The sequence below is a fragment of the Amblyraja radiata genome, chromosome 28 (genome assembly GCF_010909765.2).
Source record: "Amblyraja radiata isolate CabotCenter1 chromosome 28, sAmbRad1.1.pri, whole genome shotgun sequence".
Taxonomy (NCBI): Eukaryota; Metazoa; Chordata; class Chondrichthyes; order Rajiformes; family Rajidae; genus Amblyraja; species Amblyraja radiata.
The window spans coordinates 20,886,594-20,900,041 of NC_045983.1; the positions used below are offsets into that span (position 1 = coordinate 20,886,594).

Genomic DNA, 13,448 nt, shown 5'->3' on the forward strand with positions numbered 1-13,448 from the left:
GAGTCGATCTCAATGTGGTCTGATCTCATGTAGGCCTGTTATTACTCTTGGAACAAAACATGGAAAGAATCACCATTCAGCTGAGGTACAAAGATATTACTGACAAAGGTTGACCTAGAAACCTTAAAAGTTGAATAGATTGCCTAGAAAAAAAATCAGTATGCCAAAGTTCCTATTGTTTTAGTTCTAGATAGGATAATTAGGCATTACACATTCATTTCAGGAGAGGCCCAACGGAGTTCCAAGACTCCAGTATATGTAATAATGTGTTTATTTTTGTAATATGTATTTCTTACCCATGTTAAAAACAGATAATAGTTGGCAAAGTTTGAGTGCAGTGTAAGAATGCAGTGCTAGAGCAAAACAAGCAGTCTTTATAATCACAGCTTTTTATTTAAAACTATCTCCATTTAATGACATAAGCAAAAAAATCAGATCTTTGCACTCGCAGCCAGCTTTACATCTGCACATTCACTCACTAGTTCTATCAACCCAAGTTGCAATGATAGAAGTCTACAACGTTTTTAAAGCATATTAACATCTCCACATCCACCCGTCCTAGGATTACTCATCAACATTCATCACTCGCATGTTTGTTACCATTCAAAGTCATCAGGGACCACTCATGCCATTGGGATCAATGCATTTCTTGCTGTTTATTTAGTCTTGATGTACATAGGTAGATACTCTTAAAAGCCTTTTCTGGGTCAAAACAGTATGTTTAAGCACGAAACATTATCTTTAAACAGGAGATATGACACGTTTTAAAGGAAGATAACGGGAATTAAGAAATGTAGGCAATTGAGAAATTATCAAAAGTCACTGCCTAAATGAAGCTTAAATCTTTGCAATGACTCGCAGAATGACATGCCTGCATCTCCCCAGCCCATTATTGAGTTTTGGCAGTGATGTGGGTTGCTTGCAGATTTAAGTATCTGCAAGCATCCCACTTGTCAATTATCAGTTTAAAAAAAAAAATTTAAATGTGTATTTTGACAATTTTGTTTTGCATAATCTGCCCAAACTAAATTTAGTCAGCCTTCTTGAGTTAGTCATGGTGGCCTTTAGATCAGCTATCATACAGATGTGATTTATTTCCTCACCAAAGGCATTTTTGCTGCCAAAGTTCTCCATCCAGTGGCCTGGCAGAAGGCAAACACAAATGCAAGTGTGGCATTAAGGAAATCATCAAACGGTATTCCAGCAATTTGCTTGTGCAATTTTAATTTGCATTATTTAGGGCAAAAATTGATAATCATTTATTGACAATCAGATTTATTGGATTAAAGACCAAAATTTTATTAAAATAAATCCATGCACCTAAACGGAACATGACCTAAATGGAACAAATAGGCTTCGATGCAACTAGTGTCCTAACAACTGTTTACAACCAAAGTGATGTGGGATAGTGGTTTCTTTAAATCAGGATTTTCTTAAGACTGAGCAGTCTGTAAATGTATTCCGTTATTTGCCAAATTCCATCCTCTGACCCAAGAGCTTAAGTTGCAGTCACAGCTAGACAAATGGGGAATAAAGGATCTTCACTTTTCCCAAAGGAAAACAAAATTTGAGCCTGAACTGCCCCATGTCACCTACATTTCAGAGTGAAGAGTAGCACTGATAGAGACCAGGCAGTTCATCTGATTGGTGAGAGGAACAATTCAGGGGACCATATTAAAAACAATGGGATTATATTGCGGTTTTCAGTATTTAATGGATACCTCCCTATAATCAATTGTGCATTGATTGGTCCACTCTTTATTTTCAGCAGATCCTCCACCTCACTTTGTTTGTCACCTTATGCAGGCATGCACAAAACTACGAGTGATAGTTTTGGATAGAATCTTTCATGAGTATTAAATGTTCTATTTGGGAAGGAAATCTAGTCACTGTTACAAGATCACAATGCTTTAGTAATTCTTACTTTATATTTATAGTTCTGATCAATTTTCCCTGTATTAAAACATGCACTTTGGGATAAAAGGATCATTATCTCCTTAAGAGACATTATGTAGAAGACTTGGGAGTCACTTGTTAATTCTCTACTGGAGATACTTGGGTACAAAATGATGCCAAGTCATTTTGAACTATAAAGAGCGAGCTCAGTATTTTTCTATAATTGACAAAGCAATGCACCTCAACTTGAGTTTGTTGCCATGGGAATTAAAGTTCCCCATCAAAAAGCTAGAAAAAACCCAAGATACGTTTGTTTGGAAAATAGATTACAATGAGAAATTGGTTCTAACTTAATTTTGGCCTTTCCAGGCTATTTTATCAGCATCAAATTCAAATAACCAACTCAGATACTGAAATAAATTAGCACAAGTCTTTCAATTTACTTCACTAAGCAGTTATATTGACCTACAAAATGACTTAAACAGAAGCCCAGTGAACAGCTTGCAGCAAACCCGGCATCCCACCACTGCCAACCCATTTGTTGTTTTGTTGTAATTATTTGGCCGTGACAGTTTGGAAATGACTTTTCAAAATTAATTATCTCTGTTGCAGAAATGCTAAATCATATTAAGGGTTTGTACTATTGCAATTTGAGATATGCGCCAATGAATGGGAACAAATCTGCAAATGATTACACATTGTAAAGGAGCTCCTGAGCATGCATCTATGTGAATCAAAACTAAACATTAATACCCCTGATTTAAGTAATCTGGTAAATGGAAAGGAAGTTAGTGTAATGAGCTGTCTTCAGTTAAGCAAAATATTCCATGTGACATTGTAAGGAATTTAGAATGGACCTATCAGGTATGTCGCTGTGGCAAGAAGCAAAGCCAAAAGGAACAGTGGCTCAGAATGTTTTGTTCACCAAAGACAAATTGTGCAGAAGTGCCGTTAAAAGGAAGGGGCATAAACTAAATCAAGTAAATAATCTATTAAATTGAATTTCTCTAGTGCACATCATTTACTAGTCCCATGATCTCATCATTTTTAGAAATGACCTATTTGCTGCCAAATACAAATGTCAGCTGTATCTTCCACTTCATATTTATTCAGCAGCAATAAAATGTATTTACACATTTATAATTTTAAAGATGTTAATTCTGAATAACAACTTAATAACTGAAGGAATGGAGGGAAGAAATCCTGAATGCCATTTTGTTAAGAGCATATGACCCCCCAGATTGGTGTTTCTAAACTTTTGAATCTACTGTTTTAATGCTTAAATAAAGTGGGTATTTGGAGAAAGAGGCATTTGATCTTGTCAGATTTAAGACTACAGCATGCATAACTGGCAAGAAAGTATCACCTCAACAAAATCACACCTAGAAATCAAGCTTTTTCTTCCTTCTCTGGAGAACATTTTGACATGATGCAGTCTTTCACAGATCATCATATCACTAATACATTGCATATTCTAGAAAGGATCAGCAGTTCAAAGCAACCATAGTTGAGTGCAATCCCATTCTCATTCACCCAACAAAAACATGCCCGAGGAAAGGCATGTGAAAATGATGAGGACAGTCTCGATCACTTGGTTCTCTGGGGTTGCAGCATAGCTACCCCTAGCTGGGAGCAACTAAAACAAAAAATACTAAACAATGAATTGGAGATGTTATTGATTTGTATACTAAGATTTTAGTTAATGTAAGAGATACCACCACCAAATGATTTATTTAGCTATTAAACACACTGCTTCATTATATTTAAAGTTAAGGCCCTGAATAACAAAATGAGTTAAATGTGGGTGGGTTGGGGAGTCTAAAAACACATTTACCTCATGAGTACATTTCTGAAGAGAAAATCTTGGGAGAAATAGCCAAGTGCAAAGCAATGGAGAAAGTTGCATCTCAAAAGGAAGTTTATAAAAAAAGTGCTCTTATTTGTAAAGAAGCAGTCTGATTTTTTTGTTCCAAATAGATGTTCAATTTCAAAATTTTAGTGCCTAATCATGTATCACTCGAGATTCCACTGACTCCACAAGTCAGATTATTCGCCATCTAAATTCAGTGTAACTGAATGAAAACACGAGCTGTTGGCAAAGACACCATTGTTACGTTTTCACTACCATTCTTTTTATAATCAATAGATAACAACCAAAGAAAATGTAATTGTTTTTTTTAATAAAAATGTTCACTTCCTTCCATTTCAAACAGAAGCCTGATGATTAATTGCTACCTGGCAATTTGGCATCACATCCAAGAGTTCTTCCGTTTACACAGTATCCAGACAAAGAGCACTTTCCAGTATATATCAATGGACAGCGATTAGAAATAGAATATATGGGTCATTTATTTTCCCTTCTGTAGTTGAGCATCCATAAAGCTAACCCAACTGTGTTCTGCTACCTCAGCAGAAATCTCAAGAGCATTCGCCTCTGCGCTTGGTGCTAATTCTAGTTTACCCCTCTCTCCAGATGAAGAAAACTGATTAATCCATCTTATTTTCATTTTAACTGTCGTGCAGCAGAAACTTCAAGTGTCAGTGCCCTGCATTATGATCAGAGAGAACCCTCGTTTCAGATCAGTCATTTTGCATTTAAATCTGGAAACAGATTTATTACAAACATTACAGCTGATTTTTGAATCCTATCAATATACATATTAAGCAAACTTATCAGCTGTCAAAAGAAAAATGTAAAAAAGTTTGTAATTAAATGCCATCCAAATTTTTTCAATATTGTTTTGGCCCAAAGACAGGCGTGGGTATATCAGCCTATGTGCAACTTTCAGCAAGAAAAATAGTATCCCAACTGCTTTTCCACACACCATTGGTTTGTTTCCAAAACATACTCACACCAACTTCATTCATAGTTCATATTTAAAAACCAATTTGTACATACAATTGTTTATCAGAAGTATCATACTATTTAACCAGTGTAGCGTTAAGTCTCAATGAACCAAGCTTGAAGGAACGTAGAAGGCAGTTTTTGCTTAAATATAAAAATAAAATTTATTTAGCTTTTTTTTTTTTTTAAACAATTTTATCTAAATTTAGAAGTTGCCAATCACCCGCACACATTCATACTCAGACGTCACAAAATGGCAGCCATTATACCGGGATGAGGAGGATCCTTCAATCTGCCTAGCCACTCGGGACCAGCAGAAATATCTTAAAATCATGCATATGGAAATATTACAGACATTCTCTGAAAATGAATTTATAAGTCATTAGATCGTAGTGTCTTCTAATGGATAATATATCCAATCAACGATCGGGTGCTGTAAGAGAGATATTAACTTTTCATCTTCTGCAACCACCTCCTCCTAAACCCTCTCCTCATTTGTTCTCCTTCTATTGTTGCCTTTGATTTGATGAATTATGTGCAGTTCCCCACAAGCTGTCTTCACGGAAGGAAGGAGACTCATTCCAGAGATGATGAGCGAATGCACCACCTCATAAAACGACCTAATGCAAGGTCTTTTCAATTACTGGATGTTTATTCAACGGGAAATATGAAGACTCGTACCAATTAAATATTGTTTGCAACATGTAAAATACCCTGGGAAGAAGGGACGGAGGTAGGGTGGAGGACCAGCAGGTCAGACAAACACATCTTTTGGGGAAAATAAACTATAGAGGGGGCTATAGAATCCAGTTTTCTCACTGCATGGAGACAGCACCCTCTTCTTTCAAACATAACATTTCCAAGTGATTTCATCAAAAAACGGTGAGAATTGTGCCCTTGTTAAATGATCCATCTGTGCGGCATATTGACTTGTATTCCTCTCTGTGCCCTGTGCTACTTTTCCAGCTCACACATGGTCATCCATCCACCAGGAGTTTGGAACAGATTTCACTGGAGCAACCACGAACATTCTGCATCAACCTTCTTCCTGCAGTCTGGTCACACATCCTCAAAAAAATGGAATCTATTTATGGAATTCAGGGAGTGGGGGAAATAGAATAATTTGAAAATCACCGAATCCTGAAATTTGAACACCAGAACTTGGGAGCCTTAAGGGATGGGATGAGGCAGGTTGCTTGACACAATTCTGGTTTCCAATAACTAAGCCCTGCTCATGGAACAAGACTTACTAAAATTAAATATCTAGTTTTCAAAAAATAATAATCAGATGTCATAACCTAGCAATAAACTAGGCATACAAAGTGTAGAATAATCTCTGGGCTGGTTAAAATGGAACTTTGAAGCTCTACTCATACAAGACTATTGTGGCAAGAGTTGATAAAGAGTTTCTATAACTCTTTCTACAATATCCCACCAGTTGTAGAAAGTACTATTTGATGCAATTAGATATACCCAGCTTGGTTATTTCTTCTAATTCAATCTAAAGACACTAAAGATTATTCAAAAAGGTTGATGAATCACTTTTTAAAAAAGATTTGAAAAATTAACTTGTTTTTCCATAAAATTAAAATAGGCACATTTCAGAGCTGCACCCAAAATAAGATGCAAATATCTAGTTGCGATTAAAATATACATAGTATACACGTACAATTCTCAACAATGCCAGCCAAAATTTTGGTATAAGCTGAAATAATTTGTATTTTTTCTTTAAACATTATAGCACCAGACTTCTGAAAATCCTTTTTTTTTTTTTGAGAGTCCAACACTGTACAGTGGGAACCACCTCCAAAACTAGTTATGACTGCCATTTCTCCAGAGAACACTGCTCAATGTGTCACGCAATTATAGAGCAAAACACTATCACAGATTAGCAAGAGTCAGATTAACATATATCCAATGAACCAGCCAGATCCGGCATTACTAACATGCCGCCACACATACATTGACATTTTTCCTCCAAACTCGATTCACTGAGTAAAGACATGAGATATACAAGCAAACACTGATAACATTACTGTATGTAAAAAAAACTGACAGCTTGGGGGAGTGGGAGAGAAAGGGAGGAAAGAGGAGTTAGGAAAGGAAAGCAATTTGGTTTTGTTTCCCTTACCCAACTAAACAGACTTAAAATCCACTCACAGGAACAAAAAAAAAAGGAGAGGTAGGTTGCTTAGCAAAAGATGTTGAGAAGAAACTCAAACGGCGTTAACGATTTCTTAGCCCAAAAACAAAAAGATTACAGAAAGATTTAGATTTCTTGCCAGAAATATTCAAACTGAATAAGTGTTTTCAAGGAAAGGGGAAAAAGGATGAAGAGAATTTAACATCCGCCTCCAGTTCAGTTTGCCTTTTGACCCAGACACCACAGAAAAATGGTGTGGTTGCAAGGAATTGTGCCCTTAAATGATTCCCCCCCACTCCCTCCCCTCCCAAAAAAAGGAAGTGCAACAGTATGTACCAAAAAAGGGTCAGTCCAGAAAAGTTCTCAAATCGCATCTTACAGCAACCTTTAAAATAGAAAATTTCAAGTAAAGCTATGTTTGTTGCTTACGTGTCAACCATTACTGCTGCACCCTGAACTAAACTCAGATCACCATTCTGCAATGGTTAGTTTTGAAAAAAGTATACAAACTTAAGACAAGGACTTCACTGTAGTCCAATGAGCTTCTCGCATTGTTGCAGCAATTTTTTTTCAGCAGCCATAAGCCATTTGTTCTGACAGTTCAAGCCCAGAAAAAAAGACGTAAATTTAAACAGAATTTTTCTCAAGTATATATTGTCATCTTTTGAGGTCAGTTGCCTGCACATCCACGACTGGCGTTGTTTAGGGTACAAAAGTAAAAAGTGGTAATTGTTTCAGAATAGTCAACATGTAATGTTCATTTGCACTATTCACATTTCCAAATGTCTATCGCTTCCGTATGTGCTGCCGTCTAGCCTGCAATCTCTGTCTGCCTCCAGTAGATCGAGATCCAGCTCCTATAGAAAAGGCCGGTGTTGCTGCTGAGAGAAAGAATTGATGTTGGATGGTTAATAACATGTGGAAATTCTTCTTCCTAGACCCGAAACATTCCTAGATATTACTTCCGTCTCCTGACAAGAGTGTGTGTCTTTTTGTTCCTTATATAAGATGACTTAGGAGAATACAACCAGAGACAATGGATAAGGGAACAAAACAGAGCACAGACAGAACAATTGAAAGTTAACTCAGCAAAGATTGAGCAATCCAAGTATACGGTAACAATTGCCACAAAGGCACAACTTGTTTTCCTCTCATAAATGCATCCGAAATGTTGACCATTTCCAGCATTTTATTGTAGCTGGTTAATGCATTCATGCCCCCCTTGCAACCAAGTCTCCGTAATGCCACAATTCCATGGTCCCAAGCACTGATCCAGACTCCAAGTTCAGCTGCTTTACCCATAATACTCCTTGCATTGAAATAAACACACACAAGTCTTTCAGTTTCAGCATACTCTTTAATCTCTCCTGCCTGTAATTCATTTGAGACTTACTGATCATAATTTCTACCTTCCTATCAGTCCAAACATTCACTGATATCCTGCCCTTGTTCCCATCCCTCCTGCCAATCTAATTTAAACCCTCCTGAGTAAAGAACCTCTGCAAATATATTGATCCCCCTCTAGCTCAGGTGCAACTGGTCCCTCTTGTACAGTTCACCCAAACTCAGAAGAGATCCCAATAGACAAAAAATCTGAAACCTTGCACCAACTCCTGAGCCACACATACATCTGTCCTACCTTCCTATTCCTACCCTCGCTAACACATGGCACCAGGAGATGACTACCTTTGAGGTCCTGCTTTTTAACCTTTTGCCTATCCTAAGTGAACTCCTGAGTGATCCTAAGTTCCATGAACTTGTTTAATTGTTTCATCACATTTTGATTCCTGCCTAAAGGAATAAAGCAACATCGTTCGATACGAGACAAATTCAGAATACAGATTCAAATCAAACAAACTGCAAATAAATTTTAAAATAAATTAATTTCAAAATGTCAAAACCTGACCGATATGCTGGAAGTTTTAAAACCAAAGGACGTGCAGACCGAACCCAAACTTGCTTTTACTAATGTGGTGGATGAAACGCCCTTGAATTAACTAGCAAACCACCAAGCAGCATCAAATCTACACCAATTATTGTAGTGGTTCAATGGCTCGACACCTTTTACAGGACAACAAAAAACAGTCAGTAATTACTAATGTTAGCTACATCCTGAAGATGAACAAAGTGTTTCTAATTACACAAACAAAATGGTGGATTTTCTCACCAAAAGCTGATGCCGCTGCTGTGCCTGTTCCTGGACTCCCAAAGTTTGATGCTGGAGTATTAGTGGTCCCAAAGGAAAAATTTGCAGTTGGAGTACTCTGTCCAAACCCAGGTGCCGTAGTCCCTGGAAGAACAACATAACAATGGGAGCAGCTGTTAAATATCTACTTTATACAGAAATAGTAGCTAGTACTAAAATATCCATTCGAAAACTGCAGGTACAGATTTCCTACTTTCCAATCCCACTATATCTAGCCTCTTCCTCCAGGTATTTATTCCCTTTTTTACATCATTCAACAAAGTAATGACTTTCCTGCTGATCTCATGATTCCCTCAACATCTAACATTCTAATAATTTCCACTTTTAATGCACACTTTAATGCACACAATGATGGATTCTAGCTCTCGAGGGAGAATAGTTCCCAAAATTCACAACCAACGGTAACAAAATTCCTCAGCTTGGAATAAATGGCTGACAAATCTGCAACTGAAGAGTGAAGTAATTAATTCAGCAAAATGAAATATTGATATGTAAGAAATATCCCACAAATGGGAGGATATTAAGTGATGTGAAGAAACAGAGGGTCCTTGAACAGTACATTCACAGATCCTTGCAAGCAGAACAGATTACTAATGTGGTCTAAAAGGCAGGTAACATGCTTTATTTGTTGAGGCACAAAACCAGGTTACATTAGAAACATAAACAACACTAGTTGGGCCATTGCTTGAGCACAGTTGCAGTTATTACATTTCTTCCTACTGTAAAAGGACATGAGTGATGTACACATATAGTAATTATTGGCAACTGGAAGACTGCTGTCGATGGTCAGGGTCCCTGGTTGCTGACTGATAAGGAGGACATGAGAAAAGGCAAGGACAAAGGTCAGCTGGCTGTGAAGAAGGCCCTGAGGCAACAACGGGATGGAAGTTTCCATTATCTCAGTCCACTGCCTTCAGTTGCAGAGCAGAGACAGTCAAAGCCAGAATGGGGCTCCGAAGGCACATCAAAGCATGCTCAAAACTGTTGCGCAAAACATATAATCTGTTGTCCCAGGGGAGTGACGAAATGATGCCACAAGGTCTTTTTTACAGTTCTGGGCACCATGGCAGGAAACAAGTGATTACATGAGAGGGCGCAGAATATCTTTGCAAAGATGTTGCCAGGACTGGGAGATTTTAGATACATGGAAAGATTGAATAACTGGGGTTTTCCATTGAAACAGAGGAGGAAAAGGCAGACAAACAAGAGTTGCTGAAAATATGATATTCCCATTTCCTTTAGCAAAGTAGTCAAATAAGAGATACAGATTTGAAAGAACAGGGCAAAGAATTAGCTTGTGATAGGGGTGTTGACGGCTGGTTGAGGCAGAATGGCTCAGCACATTTTAGAAAAGCATTTGACATAGTTGAAATGCTGTGAACATCAGAATTATGGCCCAAACACTCCATTATGGGATTAAGTTGGCTCTTTCATCATCAGCACAGATATAGAATTATAGCACCATAGTCATACAGCATGGAAACAGAACATTTGGCCCAACTCACCCATGCCAACCAAACTGCCCCAACTAAGCTACTTCAATTTGCCTGCCTTTGGCCCATATCCCTCTAAACCTTTCCTATTTATGCACCAGTCCAAATGTCTTTTGATTGTTGTTACTTCGTGGGCCTCAACTAATTCCTCTGCCAGCTCATTCCATATACCCATCATTCTCAGTATGAAAAAATTGCTCACCAGGATCCGATTAAATCTTAGGTCGACACAAAATGCTGGAGTAACTCAGCGCGACAGGCAGCATCTCCGGAGAGAAGGAATGGGTGACGTTTCGGGTCGAAACCCTTCTTCAGACTGAATTTCCTATTAAACAATTTCCTATTAAAACTGAATTTCCTATTAAATTTTTCTCCTCTCACCGTAAGCCTATATCCTCTCGTTCTCAATCCCCCGATCTTGGAAAAAAGACTAATTGCATTCATACTTTCTATTCCCTTCATGATCCTAACATAACTTGTGTCCCAAATCTATTTGAAGTAATGCATTTCCAAATCCTTATCCTATCCATGATGCTCATTCTAAATTATTGCACCTTGTGCTAAAGCACTGGACACCCTGGAACAATCAAGCTTTGGAAACTGACATGGTAACACTTTCTATCAATTCTGGTCGAATTTCATGGGGCAAGAATATATTAAAAATGGAATTTACATTTACACTATTGCTCACATTGTCATTATTGAAATTCAAGATAATAGTTCTATTGTCTATTTGAAAAAAATTGCGAAGTGAACATACTTATCTAACATAAATAGCGCTAAAGCAAAGAGTACCATATCGAAACAAAATAACCTTGCTTCCATCTACACTTCACATTGCTCCGGCAAGGCCACATTCGTAATCATGGATGAGTCTCACCAAGGATACTCCCTCTTCTTCCCTCTCCCATCAGGCAAGAGGTACAGACGTGTGAAAACACATACCTCCAGATTCAGGGACAGTTTCTTCGCAGCTGTTATTAGACAACTGAAGCATCCAATCACCAACTGGAGAACTGCCCTGACCTACCATATATCTCATTGGAGATCCTCAGACTATCTTTAAGCAGACTTTACTGCACTTTATCTTGCACCAAACATTATTCCTTTCATCCTGCAACTGTACAGGTTTGATTGTAATCGTGTATAGTCTTTCCACTGACTGGATAGCACTCAACGGGCAGCAAGGTGGCATAGCGGTAGAGCTACTGCCTTACAGCGCCAGAGACCCGGGTTCGATCCTGACTACGGGTGCTATCTATACGGAGTTTCTACGTTCTCCCCATGACCTGCATGGGTTTTCTCCAAGATCTTCAGTTTCCATCCACGTTCCAAACACGTACAGGTTTGTAGGTTAATTGGCTTGGTGTAAATGTAAATTGTCCCTAGTGCGTGTGGGATAGTGTTAACGTGCAGGGATCGCTAGTCAGTGCGGACTCGGTGGGCCGAAGGGCGTGTTTCCACGGTGTATTTCTAACCTAAACCAGAAAAAACGTTTCACTGAACCTCAATACTCTTGACAAACTAAAATACCGTAACAAAGATAGAATATCATGAGAACATTCTTCTGTTCAAGGTCAATAAGATCTACATTTCCTGCTAATTCCAAAGTATTAACAAGGAAAATAACTAAGTAAAGATCATTGGCCATGCAAAGCATTCCCTACCAACAAAAGCCCCCACTTTCAAACAGCAGCGAAAAATACCATAAAGAGGAGAGGTGCAGTTACAACACAGACATAGAATCTGTTTGAACAAATTAAAACAGCTCAACGTGTGTCACATACAAATTCTGATAATCATTAACTTTGCAGAAAAGTGTATTTTTCATAAAAGAACTCGCTGATCAGATATATGTGCAACACCAGGTTTGGATTGTTATTCCATATCTGCAGTGACAGTGTAATCATACATAGTATTTGAAATTGATTTAAGATCCCATGACCTGCGTGGGTTTTCTCCAAGATCTTCAGTTTCCACTCACGTTCCAAAGACGTACAGGTTTGTTGGTAAATTGGCTTGGTATAAATGTAAATTGCCCCTAGTGTGTGTGGGATAGTATTAATGTGCGGGTATCACTGGTCAGTGCGAGCTCGGTGGGTCGAAGGGCCTATTTCCGTGTTGTATCTCTAAACTAAAAAAAAATAATCAGTTTACAGGATAAAAATATGGCATTTTCCGTAAGATTCTGTAATGCACAAATGACTGCATTTGCATTGTCAGATGACGTCTAAACTGTGTCCTTGAAATTAAACTGAGAGCAGCTATCTCAACATTAATACAACCAAATTGGTTTCTTCACAAGTCATTGGTTAATTAATGCAAGATAGAATATATTGTCCTGACCAAGGAATTATCATTAAAATGCAATTTTAAATTGACATTCATTTTCAAACAATGTCTGCCTACAAAGAATGTGAACTGGCTGACATTTTTAGTTTCAGGACAAAGGGGTTAATTGAGTCAAGTATGGCACAACATTATTTTTAAAAACTCTTGATGAAGTGTCTCAACCTGAAATATCAACTCTTTTTCAACAGATTCCACCCTTTGAGTGCTTCTAACATTTTATTTTTATTTCTGCATTCATCAGGTCAAGACTGATTTGATCACTGGTCTCAACTCTACTTTCCTGCCTGGCCTGAAAAACCGTTGATTCCCCCATTGTCCAACAATCTCCCTCAGCTTTCATAGCCCAGCATCCACAATTCATCCAAAACAGGTTTAGAAACATAGAAAATAGGTGCAGGAGGACGCCGTTCGGCCCTTCGAGCCAGCACCGCCATTCATTGTGATGATGGCTGATCGTCCCCAATCAATAACCCGTGCCTGCCTTCTCCCCATATCCCTTGATTCCACTAGCCC

At 38.1% G+C, this 13,448-nt stretch overlaps 1 protein-coding gene across 9 annotated transcripts in view; it reads right to left on the reverse strand.

Moving 5' to 3' along the window:
* Positions 1-373: 373 nt before the first annotated feature.
* The window catches only part of pom121 (POM121 transmembrane nucleoporin), a 44,714-nt gene continuing 31,639 nt past the window's right edge, over positions 374-13,448 (reverse strand). For 6 of the 9 annotated variants that reach the window (XM_033046036.1, XM_033046037.1, XM_033046042.1 and 3 more), the window contains 2 exons: positions 9,052-9,174; positions 374-7,765 (listed from right to left, as the gene is read on the reverse strand). In XM_033046036.1, coding sequence (XP_032901927.1) covers positions 7,671-7,765; positions 9,052-9,174 — 218 coding nt within the window. In that variant the 3' untranslated portion in view covers positions 374-7,670. The remainder of the gene's footprint in view (positions 7,766-9,051; positions 9,175-13,448) is intronic. The other 3 variants (XM_033046041.1, XM_033046038.1, XM_033046034.1) reach the window with 1 other exon arrangement.